The sequence below is a fragment of the Tupaia chinensis genome, unplaced genomic scaffold (assembly GCF_000334495.1).
Source record: "Tupaia chinensis unplaced genomic scaffold, TupChi_1.0 Scaffold139072_1, whole genome shotgun sequence".
Taxonomy (NCBI): domain Eukaryota; kingdom Metazoa; phylum Chordata; class Mammalia; order Scandentia; family Tupaiidae; genus Tupaia; species Tupaia belangeri.
In genome coordinates this window covers 1,509,603-1,522,489 of record NW_006198962.1, presented here as the reverse complement: position 1 = coordinate 1,522,489, position 12,887 = coordinate 1,509,603, and the positions used below count along the sequence as shown (strand labels likewise).

At 38.3% G+C, this 12,887-nt stretch overlaps 1 protein-coding gene across 1 annotated transcript in view; it reads right to left on the bottom strand.

Annotated features, from left to right (window-relative positions):
- Positions 1-12,887, bottom strand: part of ZPBP (zona pellucida binding protein) — a 90,240-nt gene that overhangs the window by 42,265 nt on the left and 35,088 nt on the right. The window contains exons 6-7 of the mRNA XM_027765628.1: positions 10,113-10,331; positions 9,111-9,187 (exon numbers count right to left, since the gene is read on the bottom strand). Coding sequence (XP_027621429.1) covers positions 9,111-9,187; positions 10,113-10,331 — 296 coding nt within the window. The remainder of the gene's footprint in view (positions 1-9,110; positions 9,188-10,112; positions 10,332-12,887) is intronic.

Sequence of the window (12,887 nt, the reverse complement as noted above, 5' to 3'; positions counted from 1 at the left end):
CGCCCGGCGTGAGTTTTAAGCCACCGGGTCCGGGACACGAACCGCGGTCAACTACATGGGAGTCCAGCGACATAGCCATTACGCTAACTGCTGGTTCCCTCTTTTGTTAATTTCCTACTCCTCCTTATCCCACAGGATCGCCCTCAATTCTCCAGCAGAGCACCAGTTCCATGTCCAGCTCCCATATCACAACGCACAACTTTTTTCTTTTTTCTCCTTCATACTCTTTTCTTTGCTCATATAAGGTCATCTGCTCCTCATCCTCCACCCTCCCAGAGGAACTAGACAGGTCTAGAATCAGAGTTCTCAAATACCTTAGTATTGTGAGGCTCTCTGGAATCCTCACTTTTATTGACCCACCTGCAAAAAAGGAGAAACTGCTCCTCAGACACCTGAATAGAATACTCCTCCTATGGAGACCACACAGCTAAACATAGCAGGAGAGAGACATCAGCACACATCAGTCCATGGCAAAAAGACACACACTTGTTCCCAGTTGAAGAAATATTCTCCTAAAAGTTGTCCAAAAGTGAATACATCTCCCAATGGCTAGAAGTAGAAAAAGAGCCTCAGGTCTTAATAAACCAGGATATATGACTCCATCAAAAGAACTCCATCAAAAGAACACAGTGACTCCCCTCTATTTCTCAAAGAAACAGAGGAAGTTACCAAAATGTCAGAGGAAGAATTTAGAACATTCATGGTGACAAAACTCTATGAGCTGGAACAGAAAAGAGACAATGAACTATAGGACATTAGGAAGTCCTTCCATAATATGAAAGAAGAAATGGACACTACAAGAAAGAATCAGATGGAACTATTATAGATGAAGTCTATAATACAGGAAGTCAAAAACTATCAAAAGTATTAAAAGTCGATTATACCATGCTGAAGATCGAATCTCCAACACAGAAGATAAAACCTCCAAACTAGAAAAAAACATCGAAAAGAGAAAATAACAAACAAACAAACAAACAAAAAAGATGAAAATAATATACTAGAAATATATATCCCAAAAGGTGAAGAAAATAATAAGGGCATGGAAAATCTATTCCATGAAATCCGGAAAGAAAACTTCCCAAGTCTAGAGAAGCATTCAAACATCCAGATCCAAGAAATACAAAGGACCTCAAATAGAATCAACCCAAGAATATCTTACCCAAGGCACATCTTAGCCAGACTGGCAAAGACCACAGATAAGGACAAGATACTAAAACTGGGAAGAGAGAAATGACAAGTGACTTACAAAGGTCATCCCATCAGGCTAACAGTGGACCTTTCAACAGAAACAATGCAAGCAAGGAAAGAATGAAAGTGTTAAGAGAGAAACAATTTCAATCAAGATTATTATATCCTGCAAGATTATCCTTCCTATGAGAAAAAAAGATTAAAATCTTCTCAGAAAAAGAAAACCACAAAGAATTTCCTGACACCAGACCACCTCTTCAAGAAACTCTGAAGAGAGTACTGTTCCAGGAAGACTAAAGAATGAACAGCCTGGGCGTAATAGCTACGTTCCTGGAATCCCATGTAGTCGACCGCAGTTCAAGTCCCAGACCCGGTGGTTTAAACTCACACTGGGCGCATGTGCATGCATGCCCAAGATCTCAAGAGGAGAATGGAGGAGAAGGGATTGCAGTGTGGCCATCCCCCCTGGGGGGTGATTTCTCGCTTTCTGTCTTTCTGTCTCTCTCTGTCTGTCTGGCGAGCGCACACGACCTATAGCAAAAACCTCTCAAAAAAAAAAAAAGAAAAGCCCTGGTCCTGATGATTTCACTTCTGAATTCTACAAAACTTTCAAAGAAGAGTTAACCCCCATTCTGCTCAAGTTTTTATATCTAAAGGTCCAAAAGGGTGAATCTCTCCCTAATTCATTCTATGAAGCCTCCATCACATTTATCATTAAAACAGATAAGGTCAGGACAAGGAAGAAAAACTATAGACCAATATCTCTGATGAACACAGATGCAAAGATTCTCAACAAGACACTGGCAAATCATATGCAATAATTTATAAAAAAGATTATATGTAACGACCAGGTAGCCTTTATTCCAGGAATGCAAGGTTGATTCAACATATGCAAAACCATAAATGGAATACAGCATATTAACAGAATGAAAGATAAAAATGATATTATCATATCGCTTGATGCAGAAAAAGCATTTTATAACATAAAACATCCCTTCATGATCAAGACTTTCAGTAAAATTGGCATAGAAGGGTCATTTCTCAACACAATAAAAACTATCTACAAAAAACCCATTGAAAATATCACCCTGAATGGAGGAAAGCTAAAATCTTTCCACTAAAAACTGGTACAAAACAAAGATGCCCACTTTCTCCACTCCTTTTCAATACATTTCTGGAAGTCTTCGCGAATGCAATCAGAAAAGAGAATAAAATAAACAACATTCAAATAGGAAAAGAAGAGGTGAAACTCTATTTGCAGATGACATGACTGTATACACAGACAACCTGATGGTATTCATGAAAACATTCCTGGAAGTAATACACGAATACAGTAATGTTGCAGGATACAAAATCAACATACAGAAATCTTTAGCATTTCTATATACAAAGAGCAGGCAGACTGAGACAGAACTGAAAAAAGTAACTGCATTTACAATAGCCACAGGAAGTGTAAGATACCTAGGAATAAATCTAACCAAAGAAGTTAAAGACCTCCACAAGAAAAACTACGAGATGCTAAAAAAAGAAATTGAAGATGACACAAAAAAGTGGACGGATATCCCATGTTCCTGGATTAGAAGAATCAATATAATGAAAATGGCAATTTTACCCAAATTAATCTACATATTTAACACAATCCCAATCAAAGTACCAGACACATTCTTCACAGATCAAGAAAAGACAATAATACAATTTGTCTGGAATCGTAAAAGACCTTGTATTGCCAAAGCAATCCTGCACAAAAAGAGAGGAGTGGGTGTCATCTCACTCACTAACCCAAAAATATACTATAAAGCTGTGTGATATTAGGACAGAAACAGACAGGGGACCAATAGAACAGAATATAGTCCCCAGAAATAAATTCCTAACATAAAGCCAACTGATTTTTGACAAAGGGTACCAGTCAATCCAGTGGGAAAAGGAAAACCTCTTTAGCAAATGGTCCTGGAAAAACTGGATATTCACCTGTAGAAAGATGAAAATGAAACCCTACTTCTCACCATTGACAAAAATCGACTTGGGAACCAGCAGTTAGCGTAATGGCTATGTCGCTGGACTCCCACGTAGTCGACCACGGTTCGCGTCCCAGACCCGGTGGGCTTAAAACTCACACTGGGCACATGTGCGTGGGTGCCCAAGATCCCGAGAGGAGAATGGAGGAGAAGGGATTGCGGTGTGACCATCCCCCCTGGGGGGGGTGATTTCTCGCTTTCTGTCTCTATGTCTCTCTCTGTCTATCTGGCGAGTGCACGCACCCTATAGTGAAAAAACCTCTCAAATAAATAAATAAATAATAAAAATTAAAAAAAAAATCAACCCAAAGTAGATCAAAGATATAAGCCTAAGACCTCAAACTATAAAACTGCTCCTATAAAACACTGGAGAAAACAACTCTGGGAGACACTGGGGTAGGAAAAGACTTCTTAAATAAGATCCTCAGGACCAGCAGTTGGCGTAATGGCTATGTCGCTGGACTCCCATGTAATCAACCACGGTTCGAGCTCTGGACACGGTGGCTTAAACTCATGCCGGGCGCGTGTGTGTGCGTGCCTAAGATCCCAAGAGAAGAATGGAAGAAAAGGGATTGCAGCATGGTCATCCCCCCTGGGGGATGATTTCTCACTTTCTATTTCTCTGTCTCTCTCTGTCTTTTTGGTGAGCGCACACACCCTATAACAAAAACCTCTAAAAAAAATAAATAATTAGATCCTCAAAGCGCAGTCTATAATCCCAAAAACAGACAAGTGAGATTATATTAGATGAAGAAGTTTCTGCATGGCAAAAGACAGTAACAATTAGTATGAATTGACAGCCCTGAGAATGGGAAAATATTTTTGTAAACTATGCATCTGATAAGGGGCTGATAACCAGAATACACAAGGAACTCAAGCAGCTGTCCCGAAAAAAAATAGATGATCAACTCTATTTAAAAAAAAGGGAGAATGAGTTGGAAAAAACCACTCTCTAATGACATATGAATAGCCAAAATGCATATGAAAAAATGCTCAACACCCCTCACTGTAAGGGAGATGCAGATCAAAACCACAATGAGATACCACCTAACCCCAGTGAGACTGGCGAAGATTAAAAAATCCCAGTTGGAATGGCTAGGATTATTATTAGTATTTTTTAAATATAAGTGCTAGCGAGGCTGTGATGAAGAGGAAACCTTTCTACATTGCGGGTGGGAATGAAAATTAATAGAGCCACTATGGAGAACAATATGGAGGTTTCTTGGAAAACTACAAATAGTATTATCACACAATCCACCAGTTCCACTCCTGGATATCTATCAAAAGCATAGGAATATACTCAATTGGAAAAACACTCACACATCTATGTTTATTCATTATTCACAATTGTTAAGACCTGAAATCAACACAAGTATCGAACAGATGAATAGATTGAAAACATGTGGCATGTATACAATACGTAATACTACCCAGCCACAAAAAAAAGAGAGGCATTTCAGCTATGAAAGAGAAATATTGTATGTCTCTACTTAACATATACCGACTGTCTACACTCCATGGTAGTGACTGAAAGACTGGAGAACACAAAAGTATTAAAAATTGTAATGGACACTAGACACAAAGTGGAAATAGAGTGAGGGAGGGGAAGAACGTATGAAAGAAAATTTGGGGGCAAATGGAGAGGTTAAGACACTTATGGGACACAGATAAGGTTTATTATAAGTTGATGAGGATATATGTGTATAATAGTCTCAACTAGGCTGGACTGAGGTATAAATCATGCTGTGTAAAGTCTCTTCACAATCTAAATGATGTATAAAAAGTTTTGTCTTGGGACCAGCAGTTGGAGTAATGGCTATGTCACTGGACTCCCATGTAGTTGACTGCAGTTTGAGTCCTGGACCCGGTGGCTTAAACTCACGCTGAGCGCATATGCATGCACGCTCAAGATCACAAGAGGAAAATGGAGGAGAAGGGACTGTGGCGTGGCCATCCTCCCTGGGAGATGATTTCTTGCTTTTTGTCTCTCTGTCTCTCTCTGTCTTTCTGGCAAGTGCATGTGTCCTCTAGCAAAAACCTCTCCAAAAAAAGAAAAAGTTTTGTGTTAGGGTGTGTGCACTCACCGAAGAGAGAGAGAGAGACAGAGACACTGAGAGGGAAAGTGAGAAATCACCCTCTGAGGAAGATGGCCATGCAGCAATCCCTTCTCCTCCATTCTCCTCCCAGGATCTTGGGCAGCACACACATGTGCCTGGTATGAGTTCCAAGCCATCAGGTCAGGGACTCCAGCCAAGGTCAGCCATATGGGAGTCCAGCAACGTAACCGCCACTCCATGTGCTGGTCCCTCTATGTTCTTCAAAGGTCATTTATTTATATAAAGAAAAAAGGTCAGGGGACCGGCAGTTAGTGTAATGGCTATGTCGTTGGACTCCCAAGTAGTCGACTGCGGTTCGCGTCCTGGTCCTGGTGGCTTAAACTCATGCCAGGCACCTGGGCGTGTGTGCCCAAGATCCCGAGAGGAGAATGGAGGAGAAGAGATTGCGGCGTGGCCATCCCCCCTGGGGGGTGATTTCTCGCTTTCTATCTCTCTGTCTCTCTCTGTCTTTCTGGTGAGTGCATGCACCCTATGGCAAAAAGTCTCCAAAAAAAGAAAAAAGATCCGTATCTTGCCCATTTTGTTTGATAACTTTTTGCCATCCTTCAATGAGCTTCATAATTCCTCATTCATATAAGAACTTGTCAGTTTTCGTAAAAGAATGAAGTGCTGATCTACAGCCTCACCTGAACTGAATGTTATACCTTGCAAGGAGTTTTTGAGATAGCAAAACAAGAGAAAGTCTCATGGCGCAAAGATAGGCGAGTATGGTGAATGTGGCTACACATCCCATCCAAATTCCACGGATCATCAAACTTGTGTGTGGTCTCACATTGTCATGATAGAACACAGTTCCTTTACAATCAAGTTTTAGATGATTCGTGATGGATTTGTTCAAACTATCCAATTGCCAGCAGTACACATTCAAAATGATTGTATGGTTGTCTGGTAGGAGCTCAAAAAACAAGAAACCTTTAAAATCCCACTACGCTGAGAGGATAACCTTCCTCAGAGGAATGTCTGCTTTCAATGTCATTTGAGGTGAATCATCACATCAGGATCAAGAGTGTTGGTGCACCACATTGTTGTAAACAATCCACTTCAGTCACTTTGTAAAAGGATCGTTTTCCTCACATTTAATGAGCACATTGCAGATATTTATGTGCACCGTCAAATATTCGAGTTTATAAGGAACTCAAATAGAGCTTTCTTACATATCCCAGCTTCTTTAGGTGGTTGTGAACATTTGAATGATGGACGTTCAATGTTTCTGGAATCTCCTGTTTCGCATATTGTGAGTTTGATTCCATCAATATGCTTTTATTTTGTTATCAACCTGGGTGGGCCTCCCTAACCTAGGAGCATCACTGAAATCAAAATCAGCAGCCTGGAATTTCATTAACCATCATTGGCACTGATGTTCTTGTAGAGCATGTTACCCCAAACTTTATATAACTTTTCACAAGCTAGAAGCATGTTCTTTCCTTTACAGAAGTAAAACAGTAAAATATGGTGAAAAGGCACAGTTTGGTCTTGCATCTTCAATTTGTTGTAAAACCTTCAAAACTCAATCAAATCACTTAATTTTTTATTAGAATGAAGCTAGAACTGTCAGCTCTCAAATGACATAGTAATAACTGGATACAAATGACTCTAGTAATTCCAAAAATGAACTAGCACCATCTGTTGTAAAAATGTGTCATGATTTTTTCAACAACCCAATAGATCTTCCTAAAATCAAATGACTAGATTGAGCAATATATCAAAAGCTAATACAAGATGAAACAGTCCTAGAATACAGGGGAATGAAACTAACAATAAGGCAGGTATGTTAAATAATTTTTCAGATTTGTAAACAAGGGTCCTGGAGTGCTTCTATGAATATAGTTCCGCCTGGAGTTTCTGAATTCTTTTGATTATTATTCCATGTATTATGCTGGTTACATATTATCATCAAGCCAGAAAAGCAGTTGTCAATTTTTATTTTCTAGAGCAAACTAAATAAACTATTTTACATTTCAGGATAAAGATTAACCATATGGTTTTAAAAACTAAAAAGTTCCCATGGACATATTACACAGCAGAATATTTATAGAGGAACCTAATAAAAATCAGGTAATATTTCTAAGGAACAAATAAGTTCAGTTAAAGTTCAGATCTATCTTACTCAAATCTTGATTGTTTAATTTTTTTTTTATTTATTCCTGAGTTTCTATTTAAAGTGTGGAGATAAAGGTGACTCTCAGTTTTATAAAAGACATAAGAAAGTTACAAATGGGTATCACTACAAGACCACCATCAGGAAAAATAACAAAATGGGTCAAATTGCTCAGGCTACTCCTGATCCCTATGTTTCAACAAGTGTTCCTACAGCATCACCAAAGAAACAATACTAGCTCAATGTCTGTGACTATTTAAAAGTTTAAAGACTGGTAGAAGATAAAAAATGTGCTATGAAATAAGTGAATAATGATTAATACAGCACTTGTGGATTAAGAAACAAGAGGAAAAATATGAGATAACTGCTTTCTGCTTTGTATTCCCCCCTCAAAAAAAAATCCCATTACAAAAGTTAACAACAACAAGAAAATCTATCCCAGTGAACATAGGAAGCCACTATGGTAAATTTTATTTTATTTTTAAGATTTGTACCACAGGACATGTGTACTTGCTAGAGAGACAGACAGACGCAAAGAGAGAAGGAATGTGAGAAATCACACCCAGGGAGCATGGCCATACCACAATCCTTTCTCCTTCTTCTCCTCTTGGAATTTTGGGTACATGCACACACATGTCTGTCTAGCTTTTCAAGTTGCTAAGTCTGAGACTTGAACTGCAGAGTTGGTCATGTGAGATCAGAGCCTTAACCACCATGCTGCCTGCTGGTCCCATTTTTATACGGAAATATAAAATAATATGCAGACTGGTGACTTACTTCCGGAGGCTCAGTGGATAGAAATGAAGAAATAATACCCCTGTCAATTTCACTGGACAAAAGTAATGGATATTGTCCTTGATATGCAATACCTTTACCTTTAATAGGAAAATTTTTACAGCCATCATAATTATATAACTATATTTCACATATTTAAAAATATTAGTTTTTAAAGAGGGTTTTCAGTCTGTAGAGTATAATTAGAAACAGGAAAATACTTTCATACATTAATTAAGTATGAATAATATGTTAAGTGTAGTGGAAAAAAGAGAATGAAGTAAAATTGCTGCTAAGAGTTAAAGCACATTTTCTCTGTGTGGCTATGTCTGTGTGCGTGGTGTTTTGTTTTTAGACAGGTCTACGTCCCAATCTTCTGCCTCAGTCTCCTGAGTAGCTAGGACTACAGCTACTACTGCTCTGCCAGCTCTTCTAGACAGTGTCTTTGTTGCCTACACTGGCCAAGAGTCTGTGATCTTTTCACGTCAGGCTCCCTAGAAGCGAGGACTGTGTGTACACACTACTGCACCCAACTTCTTAGGGTGGGCCAGGAATTGAACACAGCCCTCCCATGTGGCCTCAGCCTGCCAAGAGCAGAATTAGTTCAAATATCTTCTTATTTAGGGTGGATAATAACTTAGACAGAATTTTACCTGGATAATAATTATAAATTAATTAGTCAAGGCAAATAAGGACAAATGAATGTGGACAAAACATTTTTCTTCATATGATCAAGTATAAAAAGGTAAGTTTGAAAGTATTTTATGAAAATATCGATTTTATCAATTTCTTATTTTATTATTGAAATTCCTAACTGTGGGGACTAGATGTATTTTATAAACAGTCAGTATGCTTACTTACACACTGAGCATGTTCATTAAACTTTCTGATACTTTTTTCTAATCTCATATAACATACCTTAGATAGTCTTCTGGAAGATTCACAATCATGGTCTATACATGGCTTGGATCCTTTTTCAGTATCTAGAGATGAAACTGAGAAAATGTATTATATTTTATCATGGGTTTAACATACTGCGTAACAATATTTAAATTGGCTTTTGAAAAATGAAACATCATTTGTCTAATATATCTCTTCAGATACAGAAAATCAAGCAGTTTTTCAAATACTATATCACTCTTTTTAGCAAAAATCCTAAGCCAAATTATTTCAACTTTTTTCAAAAAAGTTTTTGCCATAGTGTATGTTGGAGAGAGAGAGAGACAGGGACAGGGAAAGTGAGAAATCTCCTCCTAGGGAGCACAGCCATACCACAATACCTTCTTCTCCAATCTCCTCTCAGGATTTTGGGCACGCATGCACACTCCAGGTATGTTTCAAGCTTCAGGGTCCAGGACTTGAACCATGGTTGCCAATGTGTGAGTCCAGAGACTTAACCACCATATCACCTACTGCTCTCAGGAATTATTTCAACTTTTATAATATATAGGTATGCATAAATAAATTCATATTCATTCAATACTCCAACTTTACCTACATAATACAATGTGTGCCATTTGACTAAATTCGTACTGCCTGGCTACACAAAGTGATCAAGGCAAGCATGACAATCACACTGCAAAGTGAATGAGAAGAGCCGTGGTGATGACCATGGTAACTGAGATGATAACCACATTCCTGAATGAATTCACTCATTTACTTAACAAATGATTACTAGTAGCTTACAAAATGCCAGGTGTTATTCTAGGTTTGACAGCCCAATACATTTATGACTAATTCAAACTGTCTTTCAAATAACACAGCGATATCAAAAGCAGTGCTTGGTATTCCAATATTGTGCTTCCCTTTGAAACACTTTGTCTTAATTCACTTTTCAATAAGCTGTTAATTCACATGTCTTTAAAATTATATATGTGTTTTCAGTTTGTTTTTCCTTAGAGAATTATTGTATATGCTTACCTGAAAATGTAAAGAACAATTCATTCTGTAAACCAGCTTTTTGCATTTTAACACGATGACATTCAGATTTAAGTAAGGAAATTTCACATGAAAGGTCAAGAACCAATTTGCTTAAAATCTGAAGAAGTTTCTTCTCAAAGGAAATATTATAAATACTATTGCAGGGAGCTGCATGATATCGAGCTGTGAACTGGTAATAATAATGAGGTTCACGATAAGCTGCAAAATATTAAAGACAGATACAGATGTGGTTATTCAATTTAAGTATATATCGCAAATCATTATTTGGGATAAATTAAAAGTACCTGCCTTCATATGCAGATATATATATTTTTTAAGTAAACATTTAAAGTTATTATAAAAAAAAAAAAACACTTATCTAGTAGTCACTAAGTGCCAATTACTCTAGGCACTTTCCTAACAGTGACTTATCTAAATCTCTTAGCATCATTTAAGATTGGTATTATTTTTATATACAATGAAAAAAAATGAGGGAGATAAAGATTATGGCACATGCCGTATGCCTATGCCATCCAAATTAACATAGAGGGGCTAGCAGATGACATGGTAGTTAAGGCACTGGACTCACATACATGGCCAATCCACATGGCCAACCACTGTTCAAGTCCTGGACCTGGCAGCATATCACACTAGGCACATGTGCATATGTGCCCAGAACTCTGAGAGAAGAATGGAGGATAAGAGATTGTGGCATGGCTTCCCCCCTAGAGGGTGATTTCTCACTTTCCCTCTCGCTGCCACTCTTTGCAGCAAGTGCACATGCCTTATGGCAAAATCCAGGAAAAAAACAAAAAAACTAACATGTAAACTAGTGGGCCTAGTCTCAAACCTTGTGTTCTTAACCACTATACCATGCTGTTCAAACTCAGGTATGACACTTCTCTAAGTTTAATATTCATCTTCAAATAAATTAAAGTCACATTATTGCCAATAGTTTTTAAAGTAGGCTTCAAATAAACCTACATTTAGTTTTATTGTGTACAACATATATAACTGAAAATTCATGTTTTTTTGTTTTTTTGAGAGGTTTTTACTATAAGTCAGGTGCGTTCGCCAGAAAGAGAGAGATGGAGAGAGAAGACGAGAAATCACCCGCCGGGGGGATGGCCACACCACAATCCCTTCTCCTCCATTCTCCTCTTCGCATCTTGGGCATGCACGTATGCGCACCTGGCATGAGTTTAAGCCACCAGGTCTGGGATTCGAACCGTGGTAGGCTGCATGGGAGTCCAGCAACATAGCCATTATGCCAAGTGGTAACATATTTTTCTTGCCCACTGAAAAATCTCACTAAAATAACACAAGAAATACACAAATTAAAAGAACTCCACACAATACCAAAAATCATAGAAGTTCAACTCCCAATGCAGGAAGTTGTATTGCCACTTCTGTCAACAAAAGGGGGACTTCCCTACATGGTCCTGCTTAAATTCTGAGCTCCTGACATCAGAGTAAATGTTGCCCTTTTTATACTCATTTAAGCTAAAATTTAGCTAATATATTTAGTGACTGTCAATTTTTGCATTCAGGATAGGAACCCGGCAACTTCTAATGGCTGAGAAAACCTCTACCAATCTCATTTATGAGCAGGATTTTTTTGGAATGAAAACCACAGATTGTCCCATCCCAACTTTGGGAAAATCCTAGATCATTAAATAGAAGTGAAAAATTAAAAAAGGGGGGGGGTGGCTGGCAGGTGGTGTGGCACTGGACTCCCCACGTGGCTGACCATGGTTTGAGTCCTGGACCTGGCAGCTTGCTTTCTCCCCCACCCCCACTCTGTCCCTCACTGGTTAAATGAAAGTAAATAAACAAAGTTCAATAAAATAATTCTTTTAAAAAAATAAAAAAGGAAAAGAGGTCTAAAAACAAGTAAATGTAGAAAGGATTAAATTATTATGTTTTTTTTGGAGAGATTTTTGCTATAGGGCATGTGTGCTCGCCAGAGAGAGACAGACAGACAGAGAGACAGAAAGCAAGAAATCATCCCCCAGGGGGGATGGTCACGCCACAATCCCTTCTCCTCTATTCTCCTCTCGGGATCTTGGGCATGCACGCACATGCGCCCGGCGTGAGTTTTAAGCCACCGGGTCCAGGACGCGAACCACGGTCGACTACGTGGGAGTCCAGCGATATAGCCATTACGCTAACTGCTGGTTCCCTAAATTAAGTTTTTAATATTCTAAATGGAAGAGGCCAGCAGATGCCATGGTGGTTAAGGTGCTGAATTCCCACATGGTCGTCCTTCGTTCAAGTCCCAAACTTGGTGGCTTGAGAATCATGCTGAATACATGTGCATGTATGCCCAAAGTCCTGAGAGGAGAATGGAAGAAAAGGGACTATGGCATGATCATCCTCCCAGGAGGTGATTTCTCACTTTCCCTTTCTTTCTCTCTCTCTCTCTCTCTCCGTAACTCTCTCTCTCTCTCTCTTTCTCCAGCAAGCACACACACTCTATGGCAAAAACCTAAAAAAAAAAAAAACTAAATAGTAAAGATATAATATTTATCCATAAACTATCATAAAGCTGCTGCAGAAGATAAATAATTGGTAATACTGAATTGTGTTCATAAAAGATGTTAAAATATAAAAATATTGAAATAATAAACACAAATAGGACTAAAAATCTAATTATACAATTATATACCTATAGAATACAGACAGCATAGAGAAAAATAATAAACAAATTAAAATGGTTGAGTACAAAATAAGATAAGGAAGAGATTCCATATAGCTAGTATCAAAATTAAAGAG